At 46.7% G+C, this 23,987-nt stretch overlaps 2 protein-coding genes across 9 annotated transcripts in view; one reads left to right on the top strand and one right to left on the bottom strand.

Moving 5' to 3' along the window:
• Dgka (diacylglycerol kinase alpha) overlaps positions 1-10,480 on the top strand; it is a 29,153-nt gene extending 18,673 nt beyond the window's left edge. For all 8 annotated transcript variants that reach the window (XM_087902050.1, XM_087902051.1, XM_087902049.1 and 5 more), the window contains 9 exons: positions 1,072-1,157; positions 1,251-1,340; positions 7,080-7,237; positions 7,520-7,584; positions 8,114-8,204; positions 9,313-9,511; positions 9,607-9,727; positions 9,902-9,962; positions 10,180-10,480. In XM_087902050.1, coding sequence (XP_087758176.1) covers positions 1,072-1,157; positions 1,251-1,340; positions 7,080-7,237; positions 7,520-7,584; positions 8,114-8,204; positions 9,313-9,511; positions 9,607-9,727; positions 9,902-9,962; positions 10,180-10,263 — 955 coding nt within the window. In that variant the 3' untranslated portion in view covers positions 10,264-10,480. The remainder of the gene's footprint in view (positions 1-1,071; positions 1,158-1,250; positions 1,341-7,079; positions 7,238-7,519; positions 7,585-8,113; positions 8,205-9,312; positions 9,512-9,606; positions 9,728-9,901; positions 9,963-10,179) is intronic.
• A 95-nt stretch (positions 10,481-10,575) lies between these two features.
• On the bottom strand, positions 10,576-23,948 carry Pmel (premelanosome protein). The gene is made up of 11 exons (XM_048418425.3): positions 22,994-23,948; positions 16,684-16,794; positions 16,397-16,543; positions 15,065-15,199; positions 14,748-14,909; positions 13,626-14,291; positions 12,464-12,580; positions 12,195-12,279; positions 11,893-12,098; positions 11,711-11,798; positions 10,576-10,823 (listed from the first exon to the last, which is right to left on the bottom strand). The coding sequence occupies exons 1-11, from the start codon at positions 23,175-23,177 to the stop codon at positions 10,682-10,684; spliced, it is 2,043 nt and encodes a 680-aa protein (XP_048274382.3). The 5' UTR covers positions 23,178-23,948; the 3' UTR covers positions 10,576-10,681.
• Between the last annotated feature and the right edge of the window lie 39 nt (positions 23,949-23,987).

Genomic DNA, 23,987 nt, shown 5'->3' with positions numbered 1-23,987 from the left:
TATTAATCATCATCATCATCATTATTATTATTATTAATCATCAGTGTGTGTATATGCCACATGAATAGAAGAAGTCACAGGACAGCTTTTAAGAATCGAGTCGTGAGGATTGAAGTCAGGTTGTTGAGTTTGCTCAACGAGCCCTTTTATGTACTTTAAAAATGGCGTGCGTGCCCACAAGTGTGCGTGCGTGTGTGGGAAGGATGGGGAGCTGTTGGGGGGCGGGTGCTTGGGTGGATCAAGGCCATGGAACAGTTTCAGGTATCACCTTTAGGAATGCCGTCCTTCTTTTGAGACAAGGCTGGACTGGTTGACCAATGAGCCCAGAGACCCTCCAGCTTGCTTCCCCGGCAGCACTGTAGGGAGAACACACACCACCATGACTGGCCTTTTTATGTTGGTTCCGGGGATCAAATTCAGGTCCTGGGGCTTGGAAAGTCAGTGCTTTACCGACTCCGTCAACCTGTCGGCCCCAAGCTGAAGTCTTGGCATGGGGGAACTGTAACTGCTTCCTTTTAGGCCACTAACCAGCTCCCAAATCATGACATGGAGACTTGTTATTAGCAATGAACGCTCAGTCTTATCTTCCGCTTGTCCCACTAGCTCTTACAACTTAAATTAACCTATTTCTCTTCATCTACATTTTGCCTTGAGGCTTTCTATCTTTCTTTCATTCTGTATGTCCGACTTTCACTGCTTGCTCTGTGTCTGGTGGCTGACTGGCCCTGGGTGTCTCCCTCCTTTTCTCCCTCATTCTCCCTTCTTTCTTATTGCTCAAGCCTAAATCCCTCCTACTTCTCTCTGCCTACCAGCCCTGCCTAGCTTTTGACTGTTCAGCTTTTCATTAGACCAATCAGGCGCCTTAGGCAGGCAAGGTAAAACAGCACCACATCTTTCCATAGCTAAACAAATGCAGCATAAACAAAAGCAGCACACTTTTACACCGTTAAAGTTTGTTCCACAACAGGAAACAGGGTCAAAGGCATGAGAGATAAGAAGTGACTTATCTGTTCAGGACCTGGTCGATTCCAGTTATCCTTCTTCAATTTTCTCTCTTTCCTCCTATCTCAGGCTCAAATTTTTCAGAGACGTTCCTCAGTTCCGGGTATTGGTGTGTGGTGGAGACGGCACAGTAGGCTGGATTCTAGAAAGCATTGGTCAGTGCAGGGAGAGGAGCCTGTGGGCAGGGGATGGGGAAGTAGTGCTCCAGGGCCAGCCCCTCCATCCCTTCTCCTCGCCTGCCTCCTCAGACAAAGCCAACTTGCCTGTTGTGCCTCCTGTTGCTGTGTTGCCCCTGGGCACTGGAAATGATCTGGCTCGTTGCCTAAGGTGGGGAAGAGGTGAGTGATAAAGAGGGGTTTGGCTGGAGCATGGGGGGGCGCTGGAGAGATGGCTCAGTGTTGAGAGCACTGACTGTTCTTCCAAAGGACTTGGGCACAGTTCCCAACACCCACATGGTGGCTCACAACCTTCTGCAACCACAGTGCTCAAAGACCTGACACTGTCCTCTGTGGGCACTGCGTGTATGGTGCGGTTGTACAGGCAGGCAAACGCCCTAAGGGTCTGGTATAAAGAGAGGGCTGGGGAAGAAGCGAGGCAGCTGTGGATGGGAACCAAAGTAGAGCAGCCACAAAGAAGCATGGCACTGTGGACCAAGGAGAGTCAGGGTGACAGTCCCCTTCCCTAATCACCCCAAGATCCTAGGGCCCAGAGGGTAACGAGGCACAGTGTGGGGTGTGGAAGGGTGTGTGACCGCTGAGTGAGCAAGCAGTCTCTTAGTCGCTTGTCTTTTTCTAACTATGGAAAATTCCACACAATACACATATGCTTGTGCCACAGTGTGCCTGCAGATATCAGAGGACACCTTCTTTCTCCTTGTCCTCCCTCCCCCTTCCTTCCCCTTTCCTTTCCTCCCTCCGTCCCTCTCTTCCTCCCTCCTTCTTTCCTTCCCTCCTTCCTTTCTTTTTTGAGACAAGGGCTCTCTGTGTAGAACTGGCTGCCCCGAAACTCTCTGTGGATCAGGCTGGCCTTGGCCTTGAATTCACCAGAGGACAATTTTCACGTTTTGGGAGTCAGGTCTCTTCCACCACACGGGTTCCTTAGATTGACGTCAGACTTGGCTTTTACCCACTGAGGCAGCGCACTGATCCCTCACTGATTTTTTTTTATTTTTATTTTATTTATTTTTTTATTTTTTTTTCTGAGGCAGGGTTTTTCTGTAACTTTGGAGCCTGTCCTGGAACTCACTCTGTAGACCAGGCTGGCCTTGACCTCACAGAGATCCACCTGCCTCTGCCTCCTGAGTACCAGGCTCTTCATTGTATTTTTAAAACAAGTATTACTCTGTGTTTTACCTACATGTATGTCTGTGTACCATGTGCTTGCCTGGCGTCCATGGAGGTCAGGTATTCTAATTGTATTCTCCAGCTCTCCTCAGTCTGTCTGACTTCCTGCTATGTTGGCAGAGGCTGCTTGTTCCTTCCCGGCAGCTCAGACCTGAAATAATTGCACAGAAACTATATTATTTGCAGTACTGCTTAGCCAATAGCTTAAGCATATTCTTAGCTAGCTCTTATATCCTAAACTAACCCATCTCCACTAATCTGTATATTGCCTTGTGGCTGTGGCTTACCGGGTAAAGTTCTGTCCAGCGTCTGTCGGGCGGGGTTAAAGGCTTCTTGCTCACTACGCCTCCTCTGTCCTCCTCTGTCTGTTTGGAACTCCTGCCTTGCCCTATCCTGCTAAGCCACTGCCAGAATCAGCTTTATTCATTAACCAATAAAAGCCAAACATAGACAGAAGGACGTCCCACACCTCTGCTGGCTGCTCACCTGCTTTTCCTTTGCAGCCACTGAAATATTTGAATGTGTAAACCTTGAACCACAGATATTTCTCAAAGAAATTAAAAAAAGGAAAGCTTTCTGACTTTATTTTATAATGGAAGACATTTTTAGTTTTATGGTTGTGTGTGTGTGTGTGTGTGTTCACATGGGTACAGCAGCATACAGGTGGAGGCCAGAGTGTGACTTTGGGAGTAAACTCTCTCCTACTGCCATGTGAGTGCTGGGATCAAGCTCAGGTTGGAAGACTTGGCAGTGGGCACCTTCGTGCACTAAGCATCTCTCCAGCCCTCATCTAAGCCTCGTGTGAGGGTGACCGGTTTTTATCTGACTTCTCCATTGTCATATCCAGCACTTCGAAATTACACATTTGAGTCTTCACTGTGTTCTGTCAATGAGACTCTCTCAGAGTTCTGTTTACTCAGCCTGAATCATGACCACAAGAATATACCGAACTGGTGTAAATTTATGTAGACACTAAAAGCTATCATAAGGTTTGAAGACCAGGAGGTAAAAGGAATATCGCCATGGGAGCTCTGAAGAGGGTGAGTTGCCTGAGGGAGACAAGGACGGGTATGGTAGAAGCCACAGGGCTTGGCTACTGGTGGGGCAGAGACAAAGGAGGTAGCGATAGGTTTGGGTAGTTCCTGGTTTGTGTCTGATCTGATGGGGACGCCTGTTATATGATGATGGAGGTGTGGAAGGAAGCCCATTTTCAGAAACTGTGATTCAGTTTGGTGTGTGTTAAGCTAAGGTGTCAGTGGAGCAGCCAGATGAAGATGTACGGTGGGTGGTTAGAAATACGTCAGAACCTAGAAATACGTCAGAACTCACACCAATTATCATAGAGGCTGAAGCAAAAGGATTACCTTGAGTTCCAGGCCCACCTGGGCTCCATTGAGAGTTTCAGGTCAGCCTGGGCTGTAGTGAGTTCCTATAACAACATAACAAGTGTTGCCAGGTATGTGTACGCAGGTGTGTGTGTGGGCACGAGTGTGCCACAATGGTGAAATGGAAGTCAGAGGAAAGCGGGCAGGAGTCCATTCTCCACACCAAGTGAGTCCAAAGGATTGAACTCGGGTCATCAGCCTTGATAGCAAGCACCTTTATCTGCTAAACCAGCTCACTGGCCTATCTGGGGTTTTGAGACAGGCCCTCACTGCATAGTCATACATGTGTGTGACTCACTGTGTAGCTCAGACAGGCCTTAAAGCTGAGGCAATTCGCCTGCATCAGCATCAGTGCTGGGATCGCAGACTCGCCCTGCCACACTTGGCCCTTGCCTCCTTGCACGTATAATCATGACTATCCAGATAAACCAGGATAATGACCCAGTCAAGATCCCTAATGTACTCACGTCTGCAAAATCTCTCACCATGTAAGCGAGGTTCTTTGATATTTGGCTTTATTATTATAATTGTTATTATTTGAGGCAAATTCTTACTGTGTTGTCCAGTTTGGTCTCAAACTTCTGGACTCATTTTCCTGTCTGGAATTGAACTGGGGCTACACAGGAAGTGCCACCAGCCCTGGCTCCCCTGTGTGAGTGTTAAGATTCAAATGTGGATCTTTGAGAAAGAAAAGCTATGAAGGAATGGCTTCTGTGAAGGGTCCTGTAACAAGAGTGAGATTTTAGAGGCTAAGTGAATAATTGTAAGAGTTAAGTGGAGCCAGGCGGTGGTGGCACACGCCTTTAATCCCAGCACTCCGGAGGCGCAGAGACAGGTGGATCTGAGTTCGAAACCAGCCTGGTCTACAGAGTTTCAGGACAGCCAAGGCTGTTACAGAGAGAAATCCTGTCGCAAAACAACAACAACAACAACCAAACAGTTAAATGGAGAACTATATACAAAGTACTGAATTTGGCAAGAGTCCAAGATAATCTTAAACAAACAAACAAAAACCCCTCTGTGTGCGCAATAGCACAAGTGTGGAGGTCAGAAAACAACTTTCAGGAGTCTTGGGGATTGAGCTCAGGTTGTCAGGCTTTGGGTTAAGGGCCTTCACCTGCTGGGCCATCCTGCTGGCCCAACAAGCTTTGCTAAGTGGAGCTGGGTGAGTGGGAGAAGAGCTGTAGGAAATACTCTTTCCTAATCATCCTTGTTACAAAAATAATAAATAATAGAAACAAATTAATATAACTACTTCAGATACACATGCCCAGAAAGTTAGAAGTTCCTTATACTCCCTGAAGTTTTGGGGTCTATCCCTCTGTGTTGTTCTGGATACACACCAATATGAAAACTTCTCATAACTTTCTTTTATTCCTTTTTTTTAAAAAAAGATTTGTTTGTTTGTTTATTTATTTATTTATTATGCATACAACATTCTGCCTCCATGTATGCCCTTGCGCCAGAAGAGGGCACCAGATCTCATTACAGATGGTTGTGAGCTACCATGTGGTTGCTGGGAATTGAACTCAGGACCTCTGGAAGAGCAGCCAGTGCTCTTAACCACTGAGTCATCTCTCCAGCCCCACTTTTATTCCTTTTGAGACAGATTGTTGCAATGTAGCCTTGTGAGCCTCCTGTTTCAGCCTCCCAAGTGCAAAGATTACATGGGTGTGTCAACACGCTCAGCTTCTGTTTTGTTTTAATTTACATCTATTTAATTAGTGGCAGGCAGGATGATGTCCTGCTGTACATGTGGATGTCAGAGTGCAACTTGCAGGACTCGGTTCTCTCCTTCTAACATGTGGTCTCAGGGATTAAACTCAGGACCTTAGGCTTGGCAGCACGTGTCGTTACCCACTGAGCCATCTCGCTGGTGCCCTGTGTGTATATATGTGCACGCATGTTTGCCCACACATTTTTATATTGGCATAGTGTGTGTGTAGGATGCATGGATGTGCCTTTGTGTGTGTAAGTACAGGCATGTGTGTGCCAGAGTGTGTTGTGTGGAGGTCAGAGAACAATCCTCACCTTCCATCACTTTTGAGATTCCTGGCCTCTTGTCTTTTCCTGATGGATGTGCCAGGCTAGCAGGCACATAAGCTTCCAGGTATACGGTAGCCAACCCTCAACTCCCTAAAGAAGCCCTGGGGAATATCCATGCTACTGTGTCTAGCTTTTCTAGGTTCTGTGTATTCAAACTCTGGACGCCATCCTGTGGGCAAACATTTAGCCCTCTTGAGCCGCTTTACCCCAGCACACGTGACATTTTAACAAACACACAAGGTCATACTATGTCTGGATTGTTCTAGGACTTTCTTCATTAATTATGTGTCTTGACAGTCTTTCCATATTATTGTATTTCACTGTTTCTAATACCTATATCACATTTTTGTGGCATAGATTTTTTTTTTTGAGAGACAAGGATTTCTCTATGTAGCCTTGGAACTTGCTCTGTTAGACCAGGCTGGCCTCAAACTCACAGAGATCCACCTGCCTCTGCCTCCCAAGTGCTGGGATTAAAGGTGTGTGCCACCACCTGGCAGTGGCATAGATTTGTATACTGTGGGATACTTAATTTTTTTTTAAATTCATTCCAAGAATCCTTCCATATACATCTATTCATGTATATGTGTGGAAATTTTTGTCAAAAAAAGTTTTAAAGGGCTAGAGAGATGACTCCTCTGTAGTTAAGGATGCTGGCTGTTCTTACAGTGGACCCAAGTTCAGTTCCCAGCACACAAATGGCAACTTATGTAACCATATGTGACTCCAGTTCCAGATGATCCAGTGCCCTCTTCTGGCATGCATGTGGTATACAGACATATATGCAGGCAAATAACCTATGCACATAAAATAAGCATTAACAATAATAAAAAGAAATGGCTAACTAAATTTAATGGCACACGCTCAGCGTTTAGTGTTTGTTAGATTGGGGCGGCGAGGTGTCACCGTACAACTCAGGCTGACCTTGAACTCCCACATGGCCAAGGGCGGTCTTTCAACTAGCCTCCCCTGCTCTGGGGTTGCAGACGTGAGCCACCACAACTTGCTGTCACTCATCTCTTTCAGCATTTTCCTGGCGTATCTTTCACTATTCAAGATGTATTTGGAATAATGTCTATATGGACACACATTGGGAATGTTCATTTTTCCATAGCAGGAAGAGACAGCCAGAAGCTGACTTGCTCATTGGTTCCTGGGGTTGGGCATCTTGCCCTTTCGCTGGCAAAGGCTTGGGGGCTCCTACAGAGCCGAGGCAGAGGATTCCTGGGAATCTGGCAGATGGGCTCAGAGTGGGCTCTCCGAGGCCCAGGGATCCGCACAAGCCTGCTTTTTCCGCCCTTAGGTTATGAAGGTGAGAATCTGGGAAAGATCCTCAAGGACATAGAGACAAGTAAGGTGGTGTATCTCGACCGGTGGCACCTGGAAGTAACACTCCAAACAAATGAGAAGAGTGACCCCGTCCCCTCTCAGATCATCAATAACTACTTCTCCATTGGCGTGGTCAGTGCAGTAGGGTGGGGGAGAAGTGTGGGCAAAGCAGGCAGAAGCTGGAGGAGAGCAGAAAGGAAGCGGCACGGGGAAACTGGGAGTTGGGTACATAGGGATGTGTGCTGCAGTAAGCACTTGAGACGTGCCGAGATGTGCCGGCCGTGCCATACTCCAGAGGGGAGGAAGGAAGAGGGGAGGGGCGGGGATAGGGAAAGCAAGGGGAAAGAGGACTTAGCAAGAAAAAGTTCTGAGCAGGGAGGAGTCTGGTCTCTAAATATGCTTGTAACTCTCCAGGATGCTTCCATTGCTCACCAATTCCATGTCATGCGAGAAAAATATCCTGAGAAGTTCAACAGCAGGTGAGGGAAGAAAGAGGGGAGAAGGGTGGCTCAGCGGGTGTCTCCACCTAAGCCTGAAGACCGACCTGAGTTTGATCCTAGAAACCCACATGGTAGAAAGAGGGGATTTGACGTCTGGCCTCCATATGCATGAATGAGCGCACACACAAAATGAATAAGATATTAAAAAAAAGAGACAGGGAATGAACATTCAGGGTTGGGACTGGATTTGTGCCAGGCATGGTGAGCACACCTTTAATCCCAGCACTTGGGAGGCAGAGACAGGAGGGTCTCTGAGTTCAAGGCCAGCCTGGTCTCCAAAATGATTTCCTGGGCAGCCAGACCTACACAGAAAAAAAAAAAAAAAGACTGGACTTGTGAGCAAATTTGACACCAAATGATTAGCTGTAGGCAGAAGCAGCTGCTAGGCAGCCCCTCGCCAAAGCAGCCACTGTTGCCCTGGAGTCAGAAGCTGGCCCCCTTTGTTGTCGCTGTCAGCACTGTGTAACTTGTCTCTTCCCTTTTGGGTCTTTTGTTCGGGTTGATGAAGAATGAAAAACAAGTTGTGGTACTTGGAATTTGCCACATCTGAATCGATCTTCTCAACATGCAAAAAGCTGGAAGAGTCTCTAACAGTTGAGGTGCGTATGATAAAACCAAGTGAACCACATCTTTTTAACTTTTTTTTTGAGATAGGGTTTCACATTGTAGCCCAGACTGGCCTGGAGCTTGCAGCAATCCTCCTGCATCAAATCCCTAAGTTCTGCAATTGCAAGTTTTTCATTTTCTTTTTATTTATTTATTTATTATGTATACAATATTCTGTCTGTGTGTCTGCCTGCAGGCCAGAAGAGGGCATCAGATCTCATTTCAGATGGTTGTGAACCACCATGTGGTTGCTGGGAATTGAACTCAGGACCTTTGGAAGAGCAAGCAATGCTCTTAACCGCTGAGCCATCTCTCCAGCCCAAGTTTTTCATTTTCTTGTATTCAAGTTTTGTCCTACACAGGAGCCCCTGGGAATGTCACACATGTGTGGACCTATACTTTTTGATCACCTAGCTCTCCAATTTACTAAATCCTTAAGATATACTAGTCTCTGGGCTGGTAAGATGATTCAACAGGAAAGGGTTTGCTGCCAAGCCTCATAACCAGAGTTCAATCCACATAACTCACATGGCGTAAGGAGAGAACTAACTCCTATAAACTGTCCTCTTTACTACATGAATGCACATATAATGTCCCCATCCCCTCACATACAGACAAATAATAAATATATTTTTTTAATACAAGGTCTCTATTATGTAGATCTGACTGTCCTGGAGCTCTATGTTGACCAGGATGGCCTCAGACTCATAGATCTATCTGCCTCTGCCTCCCAAGTACTGGAATTAAAGGCATGGGCCCGTGCTGGGCTACTAAATACATTTCTTAGGCAACACAAGTCTTTAATCCCGGTACCCAGGAGGCAGAGGCAGGTAGATCTCTGATTCTCAGGCCAGTCTGGCTTACAGAGTGAGTTCCAGAACAGCCAGTGCTATACGGAGAAGAAGAAGAAAAAAAAAACTTACTATCTCAAAAAGCAATTACATAGATATTAGGTCTCCTTCCTTCCTTCCTTCCTTCCCTCCTTCTCTCCCTTCCCTTGCACACCTCTCCATCCCAGCAGGAGCAGCCACCTTTCATGACAGTGCTATAAGGTGAGAATCTACGCCCTCTCCAGTTACGGGTCTGTCCCTCTCCCCTCAGATCTGTGGGAAGCCGCTGGATCTCAGCAACCTATCCCTAGAAGGCATTGCAGTACTGAATATCCCAAGCACACACGGTGGCTCCAACCTCTGGGGTGATATCCGGAGGCCTCACGGGGATACTTCTTCCATCAACCAGGCATTAGGCAGTGCGGCCAAAATAATTACAGACCCCGATATCCTGAAAACCTCCGTGCCAGGTGAGACACGTCTCCTCGGAGCCAACGTCGTCGGATCTGAGGAGATGGCGTGGCTTCTTTAGGAGAACCTGTTTCTTTCCCCTTTTAACCCCCAGACATGAGTGACAAGCGGCTAGAAGTAGTAGGAATAGAGGGTGCCCTTGAGATGGGCCAGATCTACACCAAGCTCAAGAGTGCTGGACATCGGCTGGCCAAGTGCTCCGAGATCACATTCCAGTAAGGAGGATTTGGGCCAGGGCTCCTGAGGAAAGGGAGATGATGGCTCATGGGAAGGGTGGGAATCTCTTTCTGAGGTCTTTCTCTAGAACAGAAGGTCTCAAAGCCAACCTGAGAGTTTTAATGTTTTGATTGGTAAGAAAACCTCAACTAGTCTTTCTTGACCTCCCACAGGACCACAAAAACCCTCCCCATGCAAATTGATGGAGAACCGTGGATGCAGGCGCCCTGTACAGTGAGTATTGCCTATGCCCGCAGAAGCTGGGCCCTTAGGCTCCATGGAACCTGTGTCTCCATTCTACAGCCACTTCTTCCTGGCGCCCTAGGTTCCCCTGTGCACCATTATTCCCAAACTCTGGATTCTCAGGACCCCAGCAACTTACCCCAGAACCCTAATGTCTCAGCCCTAGGGCACCAGGACAGGCTTTCAAATACATTTCCTTCCCTTTCAGATCAAGATCACCTATAAGAACCAGATGCCTATGCTTATGGGCCCAGCCCCCAACTCCAACAATTTCTTTGGCTTTTGGAGCTGAGGATACCCTCTGCCTTGAGCCTGCCTCGTTGTTCCTGGAGATTTCCCTCTACGCTCTGTACATTGCTGCCACACCTTCCTGTCAACCCAGGATGTTTCTTCATTTTCACAGTATTTATTACCCTGTACCACCTCACTGTTCCCACACGCTCACTCACACAGAACCAAAAACACATAACACTGAAAGTGCCTCATCTAATAAAGTATTTTTTCCATCATTGGGATATCTGTTAAATGAGTAATACATTTCTTTATATCTTCACCCCTTTAGAGACAGATTTAAGAGGAGACAAAACAAATAAAAACCCTAGTGCAAGGTTCTGAGAATTTATTTCAGGTATTGGTAGTCTCAAAGGGAAGACTGCAGAAATGCAGGCATTGCTGTCAACCCCAGGAAACTCACAACATGGTGAGGGTGCTCAGACCTGCTGCCCGCTGAGGAGCGGACTGTTTTCACCAACGCGGGAAGTGCGGAAGACTGGGGGCAGGCGCAGCCAGTGGGTGCTACCATGAGGCATTTGGGAAACAGGACGAACTGAGCCCCGCTTCATAAGTCTGTGCCTAGTATGGAGAGAAGGGAGAATGGTCAGCAGTGGCAGCCGGCCTGTCCAGGTTTACCTGGCCATGACCGCAGCTCTCTCCCCTCTTCCTTACCCTACCTTGCATTCACTTGTCTCTCTAGCCACGGCCGTCCACTCCCCCTTACCCTCTAAGTTTCTCCACCTTGAGGTCCTTGGCACCGCTGGCTAGCTGGGGAATCTGCCATTTGCCCCACCCCACTTCTGAGACAGCGGCTTACTGTGTAGCTCTGGCTGTGCTGAACTCACTCTGTACACCAGCCTCCCAGAGACCCCTCTCCCTCCGCCTCCTAAGTGCTGAAACCAAGGCATGTGCCACTACATCCTGCTGACTGTACCTTGCTCACAGGCGAATGACTTGCTTAGCCCAACTGCCCTGGGGTTTTTATTTATTTATTTATTTATTTTATTTTGCACCTTTAAATTTACTTATGGGGGTGGGGTAGCATGTGCCATGGTTCACATGTGAAGGCTAGAGGGAAATTTTGGGGAATTTGTTCTCTTTTGTTCTCTCCTATCCTGTGGGCACTGGGGATTGATTTCTGGTGGTCAGTCTTTGGCAGCAAGGACTTCCCCACGGAGCCCAATCACTGACCTCTGACCCACTCTTAATATTTACAACAGCTCCATGTCATTAGTTGTTTCTGCCCCCAGGAGGCTTGCCCACGTAGCTTCTAATACCAATAATCCTCAGAAGCTTCAAACCCTTCCCAAAGGTCCCACAAGAAGACAGCCCAGGCCTGTCTGACGTCCCCACCGGGGCTTGCCTGGATACCATGCTTCCGCGAAGGGAGTGACGGTTCCTTCACCCCTGAAGGAAGAGTGGTTGGTGGTAATAATGGATGGGGATCAGGATGGCAGGGCTCTTACCGGTATATCAGAGATGCAAGGACCACAGCCATCAACACCAGTAAGACACCTACAAACAAGGGAGCCTGCCCAAGACCACCTTCTTGGCCTGTAAACAGAATCCCAGGTACTGTTTCAGTGTCTCTTCCCTCCCAGCCATCCACTGTCCATTCCCTTTCTCCTACTTCTTGTCGAGTACCTACCAGGAACAACAATTTGGGTGCTGGCCATTGCCAGGCTATTGGCATCAGTCAACGACACGTTGAGGCAGTAAGTCCCTGAGCCTCCTTTCAGTACTTGGTGTAGGACCAGCTGGCAGTCTGGGCTTGGTGGCACAGGTTGGCACAGCCTCTGGGCAGGGAGTTGGCACCCTGGTGATGAAACGTCCACGCAGGCTTCCTTGGGTAGCCTGCAAGTGTATGAGTTTGCATCAAGAGATCCAGGAAGGGGCAGGACAACAGAAGGAATGACAGTCACTCCAGAGAGTAACAAGCAGGACACTCACCCGCCTTGGCAGGACACAGTCAGCTCAAATGCATCGCCTCTACTGGATGGCACAGCCTGCAGGATTTCAGCATTTTCGATACCCTCTGTGAGATTGCAACGTTTTAAGTTAGTGTTCCTCCACAAGAAAGCCCAAGGGATGCTCCTCCAATACTATCTCTGCCATCAGGGTGTTCTCAATTATTTTCTCCCAAGATATGCTACTACTGGCCAGTCCTGGCAGCTAGCTTATACCTCCCTTCCTCGGTCCCCAACACAGGCAAGACTCACGGACAATGTCCAGGGTGAGAGAAAAAGAACCATATCGATAGAGAACACAATCCAAGGGCACTTGTCTCTTCACAAGCATTAAGGTGTCTGTGCCATCCAGGAGAGGGGTGACGGGCCCTGGCAGGAAAAGATTTGAGGGGGCAAAGTCAAGAGATATAATGCTCTCAGAGACAGACCAAGCAGGCATTGTCCCAAGTACAGCCAAGGCTAGAGGCTCCTCAAGTGATTGGCTTTGAATCAGTGGAGATGTGGTAGGTCTCATTTTATATATATATATATATATATATATATATATATATATATATATATATATATATATATATAAGAAAGCTGTGTTAGAATGGGGGAGAAATGCTGTTTTTACCCCCACACAGTCAAGGAAAGAGAAAACACATACACATACACAAATCCAGGGCCGAAAAGATGTTTTAGTGGTTTAAAGTACTTGTTACTCTTGTAGACACACACAATCCAGGGCAGGGGAGATGCCTCAGTGGTTTAAAGTACTGGTTACTCTTATAGAGAAACTGGGTTTGATTCCCAGCACCTACATAGTAGCTTACAACCATCTGTAACTCCATATCCAGGAAAAGGGATCCAATGCCCTCTTCTGACTCCATGAGCACCAGGTACACAAGAGGTACACATAAATTCAGGCAAAACATCATACACATTAATTTTTTTTATAAAGAAAGAAAGTCTCCAAATATTGGTCATGTCCCACACTGGTCAGGTCCTGGACTGGACAGCTGGCCTGTGTTGATCTACTCAGGATCAGATCTCACGCCTTTATTTTGCTTTGGGGTAGGAATCCCAGAGTGGGAAATGGAGAACCAGGCTGTTGGAACCTGGAGCATCTCTGCGTTTATTCTTCAACAGAATGCGAGTTTTGTAAATGACCATAGGCTGTCCCCCTGGCTCCTTAGCTGTTATTCCTTGGAGGAAGAACCAGCTCATTCCTTTCCTTGTGGCTAGGGGAAAACTCATTTCCTGAACTCCACGTCTCTTGCATGTGGTTGAGACACTCTGGCTTTCGAGCTAATGAGAATTCCAAGGCAGTCGCAATGCTACAGAAAGGACTGCTTAGCATCTAGATCTTGGGGCAAGACCAGAGTAGAGAACTGAAAACCCACCTCCATGAACCTCATTCACGCGTTCTTACCTGTAGAACTTTCTGTAGGCAGAAATGTGCTGGCATCTGGACCCTCAGGTTCAGGAGTGGGTAAGTTTTCAGTGGTAGTTTCGACCAGCGCTGTGGTTGTTACTTGTGCAATCGTGGCTCCAGAGGGCCTTGTGGCTGTGGTACCGATACCCTCTGTAGTTGATATCTCTGCCAGTGTGGTTTCTAGGACCGCTGAGGTCAGTGGCTGCTCAGAGGTAGTAGCTGTACCCTCTGTGGTTGGCATTTGTACAACTGTGGTTCCAGAGGGTTCTGTAGTTGGCATCCGACCAGCTGTAGTACCAACTTCTGTAGGGGTCCCTTGCCTAGATGTGGTTCCGGGTACTTCTGCAGTTGACATGTAGCCATCTGTGGTACCCGGGACCGGGGAGGAACCACAGGAAACAAGGGGGATGGCAGCCTGCAGTATAACCTGGGCAGTGACTGCGCCGGACTCCAGGTAAGTGTGAGTGACCTCAACTGCCCGAGAGATCAGGGTTCCAGTGTTGTCTCCAAAGTCCCAGGTGTAGGAGAGGTCAGCCTCTACCAAATAGCCACTGGGATCGTGGAGCTGAACGGCAAAGATGAGAGGCTGGTTTCTCAGGAAGCGCTTGCTTCCTCCGTCCAAGGCCTGCAGCTGGGACACACTCACGGAGAAGGGGACCTGGTCTGGGGTCAGAGCCAGAAAAGTCAAGAACCAGGCCTGCGTCACATCTCTTTCACAGCCATATTCTCCACACACAAGCTGACTAGCCAGGTCTTTTTTTTTTTTTTAAGATTTATTTATTTATTATGTATACAGTGTTCTGTCTGTCTGTATGCTTGTGTATGCTTGAGGGCCAGAAGAGGGCACTAGATCTCATTACAGATAGCTGTGAGCCACCATGTGGTTGCTGGGAATTGAACTCAGGACCTCTGGAAGAACAATCAATGCTCTTAACCTCTGAGCCATCTCTCCAGCCCCCTAGCCAGGTCTTTATTGTCTCTAAACCCCACACTTCTCTGCCCAAGTCTTTCTACCCCTCCCCTTTGTAGGTTGCTGACCACTTCCTCTTTCCAGACCAAACCAGCCTCCCCACATCACACCCCCTGCCTGCCTGCCTGTGTTCCTTTCTGATATCTTACCAGTAATGGTGAAGGTGGAACTGGCGTGAGCAAGGGGCACATAGCTCTGGGCCCCCCGTCGGTGGTAGACAGTCACTTCCATGGTGTGTGTGCCCAGCCTCGCGTGGCCTGTTGCAATGCTCAGCCTGGACACTGGGCCCCCCAGAACTTGCCAGTATTGTCCTGAGAGTTTTCGAGACAAAAGCAGAGGAGAGGAGGCAATGGGTTAAAGAAAACTGAGAAGCAGTTTGAAAAAGGTTAGAGACAGGAGGCTGAAGATTTCCTCCTGGGTTCCTTGGGTTGGACTACATTGGGAAGGGGCTTCAAGGAGACCTTACCCCAGGTCTTCCAAACATAGACAAAGCTTCTTCTTGGAGGATGAGGACCAGACGGGCAGGGTCCGCCATCAGGGAAGATGCAGGCATCATCAGGTTCCTGTGGATACACTGGCTGTCCTCCCCACACCTGGCTCCCTGGAAAGTAGACAGTCAACCTCAAGCCCCGGCATTCTTTTTTTTTAATATTTATTTATTATATTATGTATACAATATTCTATCTGTGTGTATGCTTACAGGCCAGAAGAGGGCACCAGACCCCATTACAGATGGTTGTGAGCCACCTTGTGGTCGCTGGGAATTGAACTCAGGACCTTTGGAAGAGCAGGCAATGCTGTTAACCTCTGAGCCATCTCTCCAGCCCAAGCCCTGGCATTCTTTCACGTGTGCTCACACCGCTAAAATATTTCCTAGTGGGTAGGGCGGTAGGAGTACTCCTTAGCCGGAATACACTCTCCCTCTCCATACTAGAACCCATATGGGATGGCCGTTAGAGAGTGGGGGCTGTACGGAAACCGCAGCTTGAGATGCATACGCGTATAGAACACAGATAAAAGACTGGCTATCCGCAGGGTAGAATGTTTACAATGACTCTCGTGAGATGAAGAGCAGCAGCAGCTCGCGTTAAATATTTACTGTAGGTGCGGGCAACTCTACTGAGTACTTTATATAGATGAGACTGTTTTCCTCTTTGTAATAATCTGTCAAGGTACCACACCCACTTCCTAGGCAGGAGTACAAACACAAAGACACTTGCCCATCCCCGGTCATAGCTAGTTATGGATTTACGTCGCAGCCCATGCAACTTCAGGAATCTGCTGTTCTCCAACTTGGAAACTAAAATTATATCTGCATTTTCTAATTTTAGTACAATAAGTGCGTATTACCTTCTATATATTTACAGGATGTATTGACGATAATGAGTATAAACATGATTTTTTTAGAGTCTGTGAGGGATGAAGGCCAATGGAATAGCACTTGACAAGAGTGTATGAGGCCCTAGGTTTTGAACCCAGCACTGTTAAAAAAAAATAGAAGAGGAGCTGGGTGGTGGTGGCACACACCTTTAATCCCAGCACCTGGGAGGCAGAGGCAAGGAGAGCTCTGAATCTGAGGCCACTGTGGTGTACAGAGCAAGTTTCAGGACAGCCAGGACTACACAGAGAAACCCTGCCTTGAAAAACCAAAAAGAAGAGGAGGAGGAGGAAGAGGAGGAGGAGGAGGAGGAGGAGGAGGAGGAGGAGGAGGAAGGGGGTTTTCCCTGGGTTTGCTGGAGATACCTGGGAATCTGAGCCCCAGGAATAAGGTTCAGGAGGTACTGAGAGAGGAACTTACCATTGAGGACGGTGTTGTTGGCCCAGATAACCTGCCCATCTGGCAGTACCTTTTGACTTTCAGGGAACTGCAGGGCAATGGAAAAGGAGGCGTTCGCACCAACCAGCGTAGGCCCATCATTTCTGACCTCCAGAGACACCTGGCCCCCTGGGAAGGAAAGTTGAATTAGCTGGGGCTCTGGCTTCTCCTCTCTGAGTCTCTCTGCCAACCTGCTTAAATTCAGCCCAGTCCTCACTCCCCTCCTATCCCATTCCCACCAGGTCTTTCCATGGAAATCTAAATCCTACCTCTCCAGCAGTCGGGCCGCTGCACCTCTGTCCACTCGGGGTACAGTTGCCTGTTCCAAGCGTTTGTTCCAAGTTGTCGTGGGACACCAAGCCAGTCCTGGTTCCTAGATCCTAAGAATAAAGTGCAATAAAGATCCCAGGATCCTTAGTCTCTTCTCAGAAGACAGCGCATGCCCTGTGTGATCTCACTGCTTTTGGTGGGATGGAGGGCCACGCTGAGACCGAGCAAAGGCCCTAACACCTGTAAGCACTCTACCATTGAGCTGTATTCTCAGCCCTCTTCTTTTCCCTAAATGCTTTGATTAAAAAATTTTAGCTAGGCATGGTGGTGCACACCTTTAATCCCAGGACTCGGAAGACTGAGGCAGGTGGATCCCTGTGAGTTTGGGGCCGGCCCAGTCTACAGAGCGAGTTCCAGGACAGCTAAAGATACAAAGAGACCCTGTCTCAAAAAAAAAAAAAAAAAAAAAAAAAAACCCACAGAAATGAAAATTTTTTTGTGTGTTTGTTTTTTCGAGATAGGGTTTCTCTGTGTAGCTCTGGCTGTCCTGGAACTCGCTCTCTGTTAGACAGGGTTGAACTCAAACTCATAGAGATAGATCTGCTTCCTGAGTGCTGGGATCAAAGGTGTGCATCATCATATCCAAAAGGTTTTTTTTTCTATTAAAAAAACTCCCCAACTTTTATTTATTTATTCATTTCTTTATTTAAATGATTTATTGCTCTGTGTGTGCTCACGTACATACAATCTCACACACACTAGGCCTTGGGATATGTGTGGAGGTTATATAAATGTAATTAAAATTTAAAAAGCTTACGGTACTATAGATTGAGCCTAGGGTTATAAGTACACTAGGGAAGCACTTAGTTTTTGTTGTTTCTTTTTAAAATAAGGTATCATGGGCTGGAGAGATGGCTCAGAGGTTAAGAGCATTGCCTGCTCTTCCAAGGTCCTGAGTTCAATTCCCAGAAACCACATGGTGGCTCACATTACCATCTGTAATAGGGTCTGGTGCCCTCTTCTGGCCTGCAGGATTACACACAGACAGAATATTGTATACATAATAAATAAATAAATAAATATTAAAACAAAAATAAGGTATCGTGTAACCCAGGTTGACCTCAAACTCACTGAAGCCAAGACGGCACTTCCAAATGATAGGATTACAAGCCTGTACCACCATGCCCAGATTCTGTGGTGCTGGGACAGAACCTAGGGCCTACAACATGTAATAAGAGCACTCTCCTAACTGAACTACAGACCCTAGGACAGTACTTTCCAGTTCCTACACATGTTTTTCTAAACTGTAGAAGTCTAGGCTGGCTTTCAGCTCACGGCTATTCTTTCTCAGTCTCTCAAGTGCTGGGAATACAGGTAAGCTACCGTGACCCTCTTTATTTATTTAAATTTATTTGTGTGTATTTGTGAGTGCCACAGTATCTTTAACAGGTAAGTCACCATGTGTAGACGGTGACTGCTCGTTCATTTCCCAGATGCCCAGACCCGAATAGTAACACAAAAACTATATTAATTACAACACTGTTTGGCCAATAGTTTAAGCATATTTCTAGCTAACTCTTACATCTTAAATTAACCCATTTCTATTCATCTGTGAATTGCCTCTAGGCTGTGGCCTACAGGTGCCGGCATGTAACTCCTTTGGCAGCTACATGGTGTCTCCCTGACTCTGCCTATTTTCTCTCTATCTCTCTATTTGGATTTCCTGCCTGACTTTTCTCTACTAAGCCATTTGCCCAAACAGCCTCTTCAATAACCAATGGTAATAAAACATATTGATAGCATAGAGAGGGGAATCCCACATCCACCACGAACCTCTTTATGCATTTAAACGTGTATGTGTGTGTTTGTGAGTGCCGCAGAGTACGTATGAGGGACAAAGCATTGTCCATGGGATTCAGTTCTCTCCTTCCACCATGTGAGTCTCGAGGATCGAACTTAGGTCAGGCTTAGCATCAAGAACCTCTATCTGATGAGTTATCTCTCTGGCCCAGCTTATATATATATTTTTAAAATGTTTTTGTTTTGTTTTGTTTTGTTTTGAGACAGGGTTTCTCTACGTAGCTTTAGCACCTGTCCTGGCACTAGCTCTTGTAGCCCAGGCTGGCCTCGAACTCACAGAGAGAGGCCTACCTCTGCCTCCTGAGTGCTGGGATTAAAGGCATGCGCCACCACTGCCCGGCTGTTTTTTAAAAATTTTATTACACTGTGTGTGGGGGGGGGGCAGTGTGTGTGTCCTGGGGATCGAACTTAGCAGGAAGCACTTTTACTTGCTGAACCATTTCACCAGCCCTGTTTATCTGCTTCTTTTTACAGTGTGCTGTGTGTGTGCCTGCAGGCCAGAAGAGGGCGCCAGGTATCATTACAGATGGCTGTGACCCACCATGTGGTTGCTGGGAATTGAACTCAAGACCTCGGGAATAACAGCCAGTGCTCTAAACCTCTGACTCTCCAGCCCCAACTATCTACTTCTGAGAGAGAGGGTTTCACTATACACCTCAGGCTATCTTCAAACTTGTAATCCTCCTACTACTCTACTGATTCCCCAAGTACTCAGATTTCAAATGTGTAGCACCATGCCTGACTTTCAAAGTATATTTCTTTCCTTCCTTCCTTCCTTCCTTCCTTCCTTCCTTCCTTCCTTCCTTCCTTCCTTCCTCCCTCCCTCTCTCCTTCCCTTCCTCCCCCCTCTCTCCCTCCCTCCCTCCCTCCCTCCCTCTCTTCATTCATTCCTTTCTTTCTCTATTCAGACCCCCTGAAGTTGTAATTACAGGCAGTTTTGAGCAACCAGATGCAGTTGTTAGAAACTGAATTTGAGTTCTCTGGAAGAACAGTGAGAGCTCATTACCAACCCTTCAAAAGACATTTTATTTTATTTTAATTTTTTAAAAATATTTATTTATCATGTATACAATATTCTGTCTGTTTGCCTGCAGGCCAAAAGAGGGCACCAGACCTCATTACAGATGGTTGTGGGCCACCATGTGGTTGCTGGGAATTGAACTCAGGACCTTTGGAAGAGCAGGCAATGTTCTTAACCTCTGAGCCATCTCTCCAGCCCTCATTAGACATTTTAACTCACTGAACTCATTCTATAGTATGTATTATTCTACATACACAGGACTTAAAAAGTGAATAAGATAAGGCTCAGAAGAGATTTAAAATAAAAGAAATGAACACGCACACAAATTGTCACCATACCACCGCTTAACATGTGCCGTAAAGGACCATAAGATGGTGCAACCAAATGAGAGATGGTCAGCCTAATTCCACTCTAGCAGAGCGAGGAGACTTCGGTGAGGAGAGCTAGGGCGAGCATGAGCAAACGGATGGAGGCAGGCAGTCACATGGTAGTTTGGGGATTGCTAGCCTGTGACTGATACACACTGAGAAAAGGCAGAGAGGATGAGTTAGGGCAGCGGCTATCAACCTTCCTAAGGCTGAGACGCTTTAACACAGTCCCTCGTGTTGTGCTGACCCCCGGTCAAAAGATTATTTTCGTCACTACTTCATAACTATAATATTGCTACTGCTATGAATCATAATGTAAATATCTGTTTTCCGATGGTCTTAGGTGACCTCTGTGAAAGGGTCATTTGACCCTCCCTCAAAGGGGTTGAGATCCACAGACTGAGAACTGTTGGGTTAGGGGCTTCAGTTCCAGGCTGAGGAGTATGACCGTTCTTTGCAGGTAGTTAGTTGGTTTTTAGTTAGTGGTAATGGGTTTTTTTGTTTTGTTTTTTGTTTTTCAAGACAACCCGGAATTTGCCATTTTCCTGCCTCTGCCTCTTGAGTGCAATCACAGATACCACATACCTGGTGCTTTTCTGTTTAGAATTTTTTGTTTCTTCTTCTCTTTCTTTCTGTCTGTCTGTCTGTCTGTCTGTCTGTCTTTTTTAGACAGAATTTCTGTGTGGCCCTGCCTGTCCTGGAACTTGCTTTGTAGACCTGGTTGGCCTCGAACTCACTGAAATCTGTCCACCTCTGCCTTGCAAGGTGTGTGCCACCACACCCAGCTTCAGATTTTTTTTAAAAGAATACTGATTTTTGCCAGGCAGTGGTGGCATGTGCCTTTAATCCGAACACTCAGGAGGCAGAAGAAGACAAATCTCTGTGAGTTCAAGGCCAGCGTGATCTACACGGCTAGTTTCAGGACAGTCAAAGCCACACAGAGAAACCCTGTCTCAAAAAACCAAATTTTATATATATATATATATATATATATATATATATATATATATATATATATATATATAGTGTGTGTGTGTGTGTGTAATTGTTTTCTTGTGTGAGTGATTTGCCTGCATGTATATCTGTCCACCAAATGCATGCCTGGTGACCCTTGAAGTCAGAGAGGGCATCTGATCCCCTGGGTCTAGAGTTACAAACAGTTATAAGCTGCCATGCGGATGCTAGGGATTGAACCCGAGTTAGAACATCCACTGACCTAACTCTCTAGCCCTTCAGAGAATTTTTTGAACATGGTGGTATTTGTATTTTAGAAAGACCACTGTGGCATCAGGATATGGTGGTTCACAAGCGTAATTTCAGTCAGTACTCAGGAGTCTTTGGCCAAAGACTCACCATGAGGTTGAGATCAGCTAATATATAGTAAGTTCCAAACTAGCCTGGTCTACACAACCTTGTCTCAAAAGAAAAAGAAGGAAGAAAAAAAGAAGAGGAAAAGGAATGAGAAGACCCAGGCACAGGTTGGAGGAAGGGACGAAGCAGACATAATTATTATAATTGAATTGGGTATAGTGTCTCATGTTTGCAATCTCAACACTCAGAAGCCAGAGGCAGGAAGATCACTGCAAAGTAGGAAGCTAGCCTGGTCTACATAGCAAGTACCAGGCCAGCTAGGGTTACACTGGGAGAACAGAGCTAAAACATACATATCTGACAAGAGGAAAAAGAAATATAATGGGCTTCCACATCCCTTCCTCCAAACTCAATGACTAGCAACATTTTGATAAATATACTTTATCCTCATTAGTTGTACTTGTCTAAAATATGTGCTCAGAAGAAAATCTCAGGCAAGTGAGATGGCTCATTTGGCAAAGATACTTTCTGCCTAGCCTGACAACCTGAGTTTGATCTCCAGACTCACATGGTAGAAAAAAATAATAATTAAAGTCAGTGTTCAAAATGTAAGCACAGTATCGTAAGAGGCTCAGATGTGTGGGTATGAACAGAACATTTCAAAAATACATTAAGAGACTTAGAAAAAGAAAAAAAAAAACTGGTAGCACACGCCTCTCTGTGATTCCATCCCCCAGAAAGTAGAAACAAAAAGATCTACTACATAGTAAGTCTAAGGCCAGTCCGGAATACAAGAGACTCCCCATCTCAGAAAAGGAATAAAAAAAAAAAAAAAAAAACAACAAACAAATTCATAAAAAGCCCGGAAATTGCAGGACAAATGAAGAAGCCAGAGTAAGGAAATTTCTAGAAGTTGGTGAGGCCAAGGCTCCAGAGAGAGAAAGGGGCTGTGATACGATGTCAGTACTCTAACAGAGCAGAAACTGTCCTTATCCCAATTCTAATGTCCAGGGGGAAGCCAGAGATTCTGCTGGGGAGTTGGTCTGTGGTCATCTCAGAGAGTGTTCGACCACTGAAGCAAGAGCAATCATTAGATGCGCCATTCTTTTCTGACTACCCACCCTCCCTCCTCAGCAGCACGCGACATTCCAGACCCTCTCGCTACCCTTAACTCCCTCCCCTTGCTCCTATCACGAGGCCTCAATCCCCCAGAGTCCTTTCATGTGATGCTCAGCTGAGACCCTTCTGCTCATCCCTCCCAGAACATAAGGCCTGGCCTGTATTCAGCCATACCCAGCCCAAGTGCAGCAGGTGGTATCAGCTTGGTCTTACTGAATATACCATATTCTCTTTCTGTCCACTTTAAATCTCCTACCACAAGCCCTTAAGATACTACCTACAGGATCTCCCACTCAGTTTTACTCCTCGGAGGCTCTGTTTCAGCTGACTGTCCTCTGACGCCTCAGAATTACTGCCGTGCCCTTCTGCCCCTTGAGTCAGATAGGAATACTTTCAGGCCCAATCCTAAATTTCACAAATAAAACTGGTTTACGTCCGGAATCCTAGTACTTAGGAGGTAGAAGCATGAGGATCAGGAGTTCAAGGCCATCCTTGAACAAACAAAACTACGTCCTCACTAAATCGAATAGGACAAGCCTGAAATATTTTGATGTCTCGTTAGAAGGGGAAAGCCGGAGCAGGTGTCCAACCGCTAATGGCACTTGCTCTTGATCACACTTGCACACTCACCTTCTATGGCCCCCACAGCCCGCAGAGTACTCAGCACCAACAGAGGGAGACAGCACCTTGGCACATCCATCCTGTTCTTCCCTTCAGCAGCCAAAGGTGCCAGGGTGGTGGGAAGGAGCCCTTTATAAGAAGGGATGCTCATTTGCATAGCCCTTCCTCCTGATTTCAGCCCCCGGAGGTCCATGGCAGGTTTCCTGCTTTACTGGGGTCACTTTCATCAAGACACACTATCCCTCTGGAAACGGTTGACTGGTGGGCAGCCACAATCCACAGATATCAGTCACAATTCAGCAAGAGAGAGTGAAGCCATGAACTGAGTCAAATCCCTTAAGACAGAAACTGCTTTATCCAAAATCAGTCCAAAGGGGCTGGGAGTGTAGATTTCCAGCAATGATTTAACAAAACCAACCAACGAACCACGAATCACTAAAACAGTGAGCTGGGATTAAGCTAGGCTGAGAAACGACTTAGTTACCTAGCCTAAAAATCCTTTACAATGAAAGCCCTGACCGCATGATACAGGAGGCCAAAGAGGGATCTTTGAGAGTTCGAAGTCAACCTGATTTTTTTTTTTTAAACGCATTTCAGCTGGTCAGGGTTGCATTAAGAGGTACTGTCTCAAAAAGGGGGATAGGAGAGCTGGAGAGACAGCTCAGCAGTTAAAAGCATATGCTGCTCTTGCAGAAGATCAAAGTTTGGCTCCAGTGCCCAAGCCTGACAGCTCATAACAGCCTATATCTTCAGCTCCGGATGATCTGCTGTTTTTGTGAAAGCCTACACATAAGACATGCACACATACACATAATTGAAAAAAATATAATATAAACATTTTATATATATATTTAAAAGATTCCCAAGTTTCTGCTTTTCAAAGGAAGTTCTCTTGGCCAGTTGGAATGTGAAAATTGTTTGTGAAATCCGAAGACCAGAGACCACACCAGTTCCGGCCGGCGGAGCCCGAACCAGGAACTGGAGAAAGTTGCGCGGCCCGCCC

This window comes from Myodes glareolus, chromosome 26 (assembly GCF_982192425.1).
Source record: "Myodes glareolus chromosome 26, mMyoGla1.1, whole genome shotgun sequence".
NCBI classification, from domain to species: Eukaryota; Metazoa; Chordata; class Mammalia; order Rodentia; family Cricetidae; genus Myodes; species Myodes glareolus.
This window is presented reverse-complemented; position numbering and strand designations above follow the sequence as displayed.

Bases quoted from the DNA above. Each gene is read 5' to 3' on its own strand.
- Pmel (XM_048418425.3), bottom strand. From the start codon at position 23,177: ATGGACCTCCGGGGGCTGAAATCAGGAGGAAGGGCTATGCAAATGAGC. The intron at 16,795-22,993 runs GTGAGTGTGCAA...CTTTATTCTTAG, and splicing joins GGCTGTGGGGGCCATAGAAG to GATCTAGGAACCAGGACTGG. The intron at 12,581-13,625 runs GTAAGAACGCGT...TTTTCCTGCCAG, and splicing joins GCCTACAGAAAGTTCTACAG to GGCCCGTCACCCCTCTCCTG.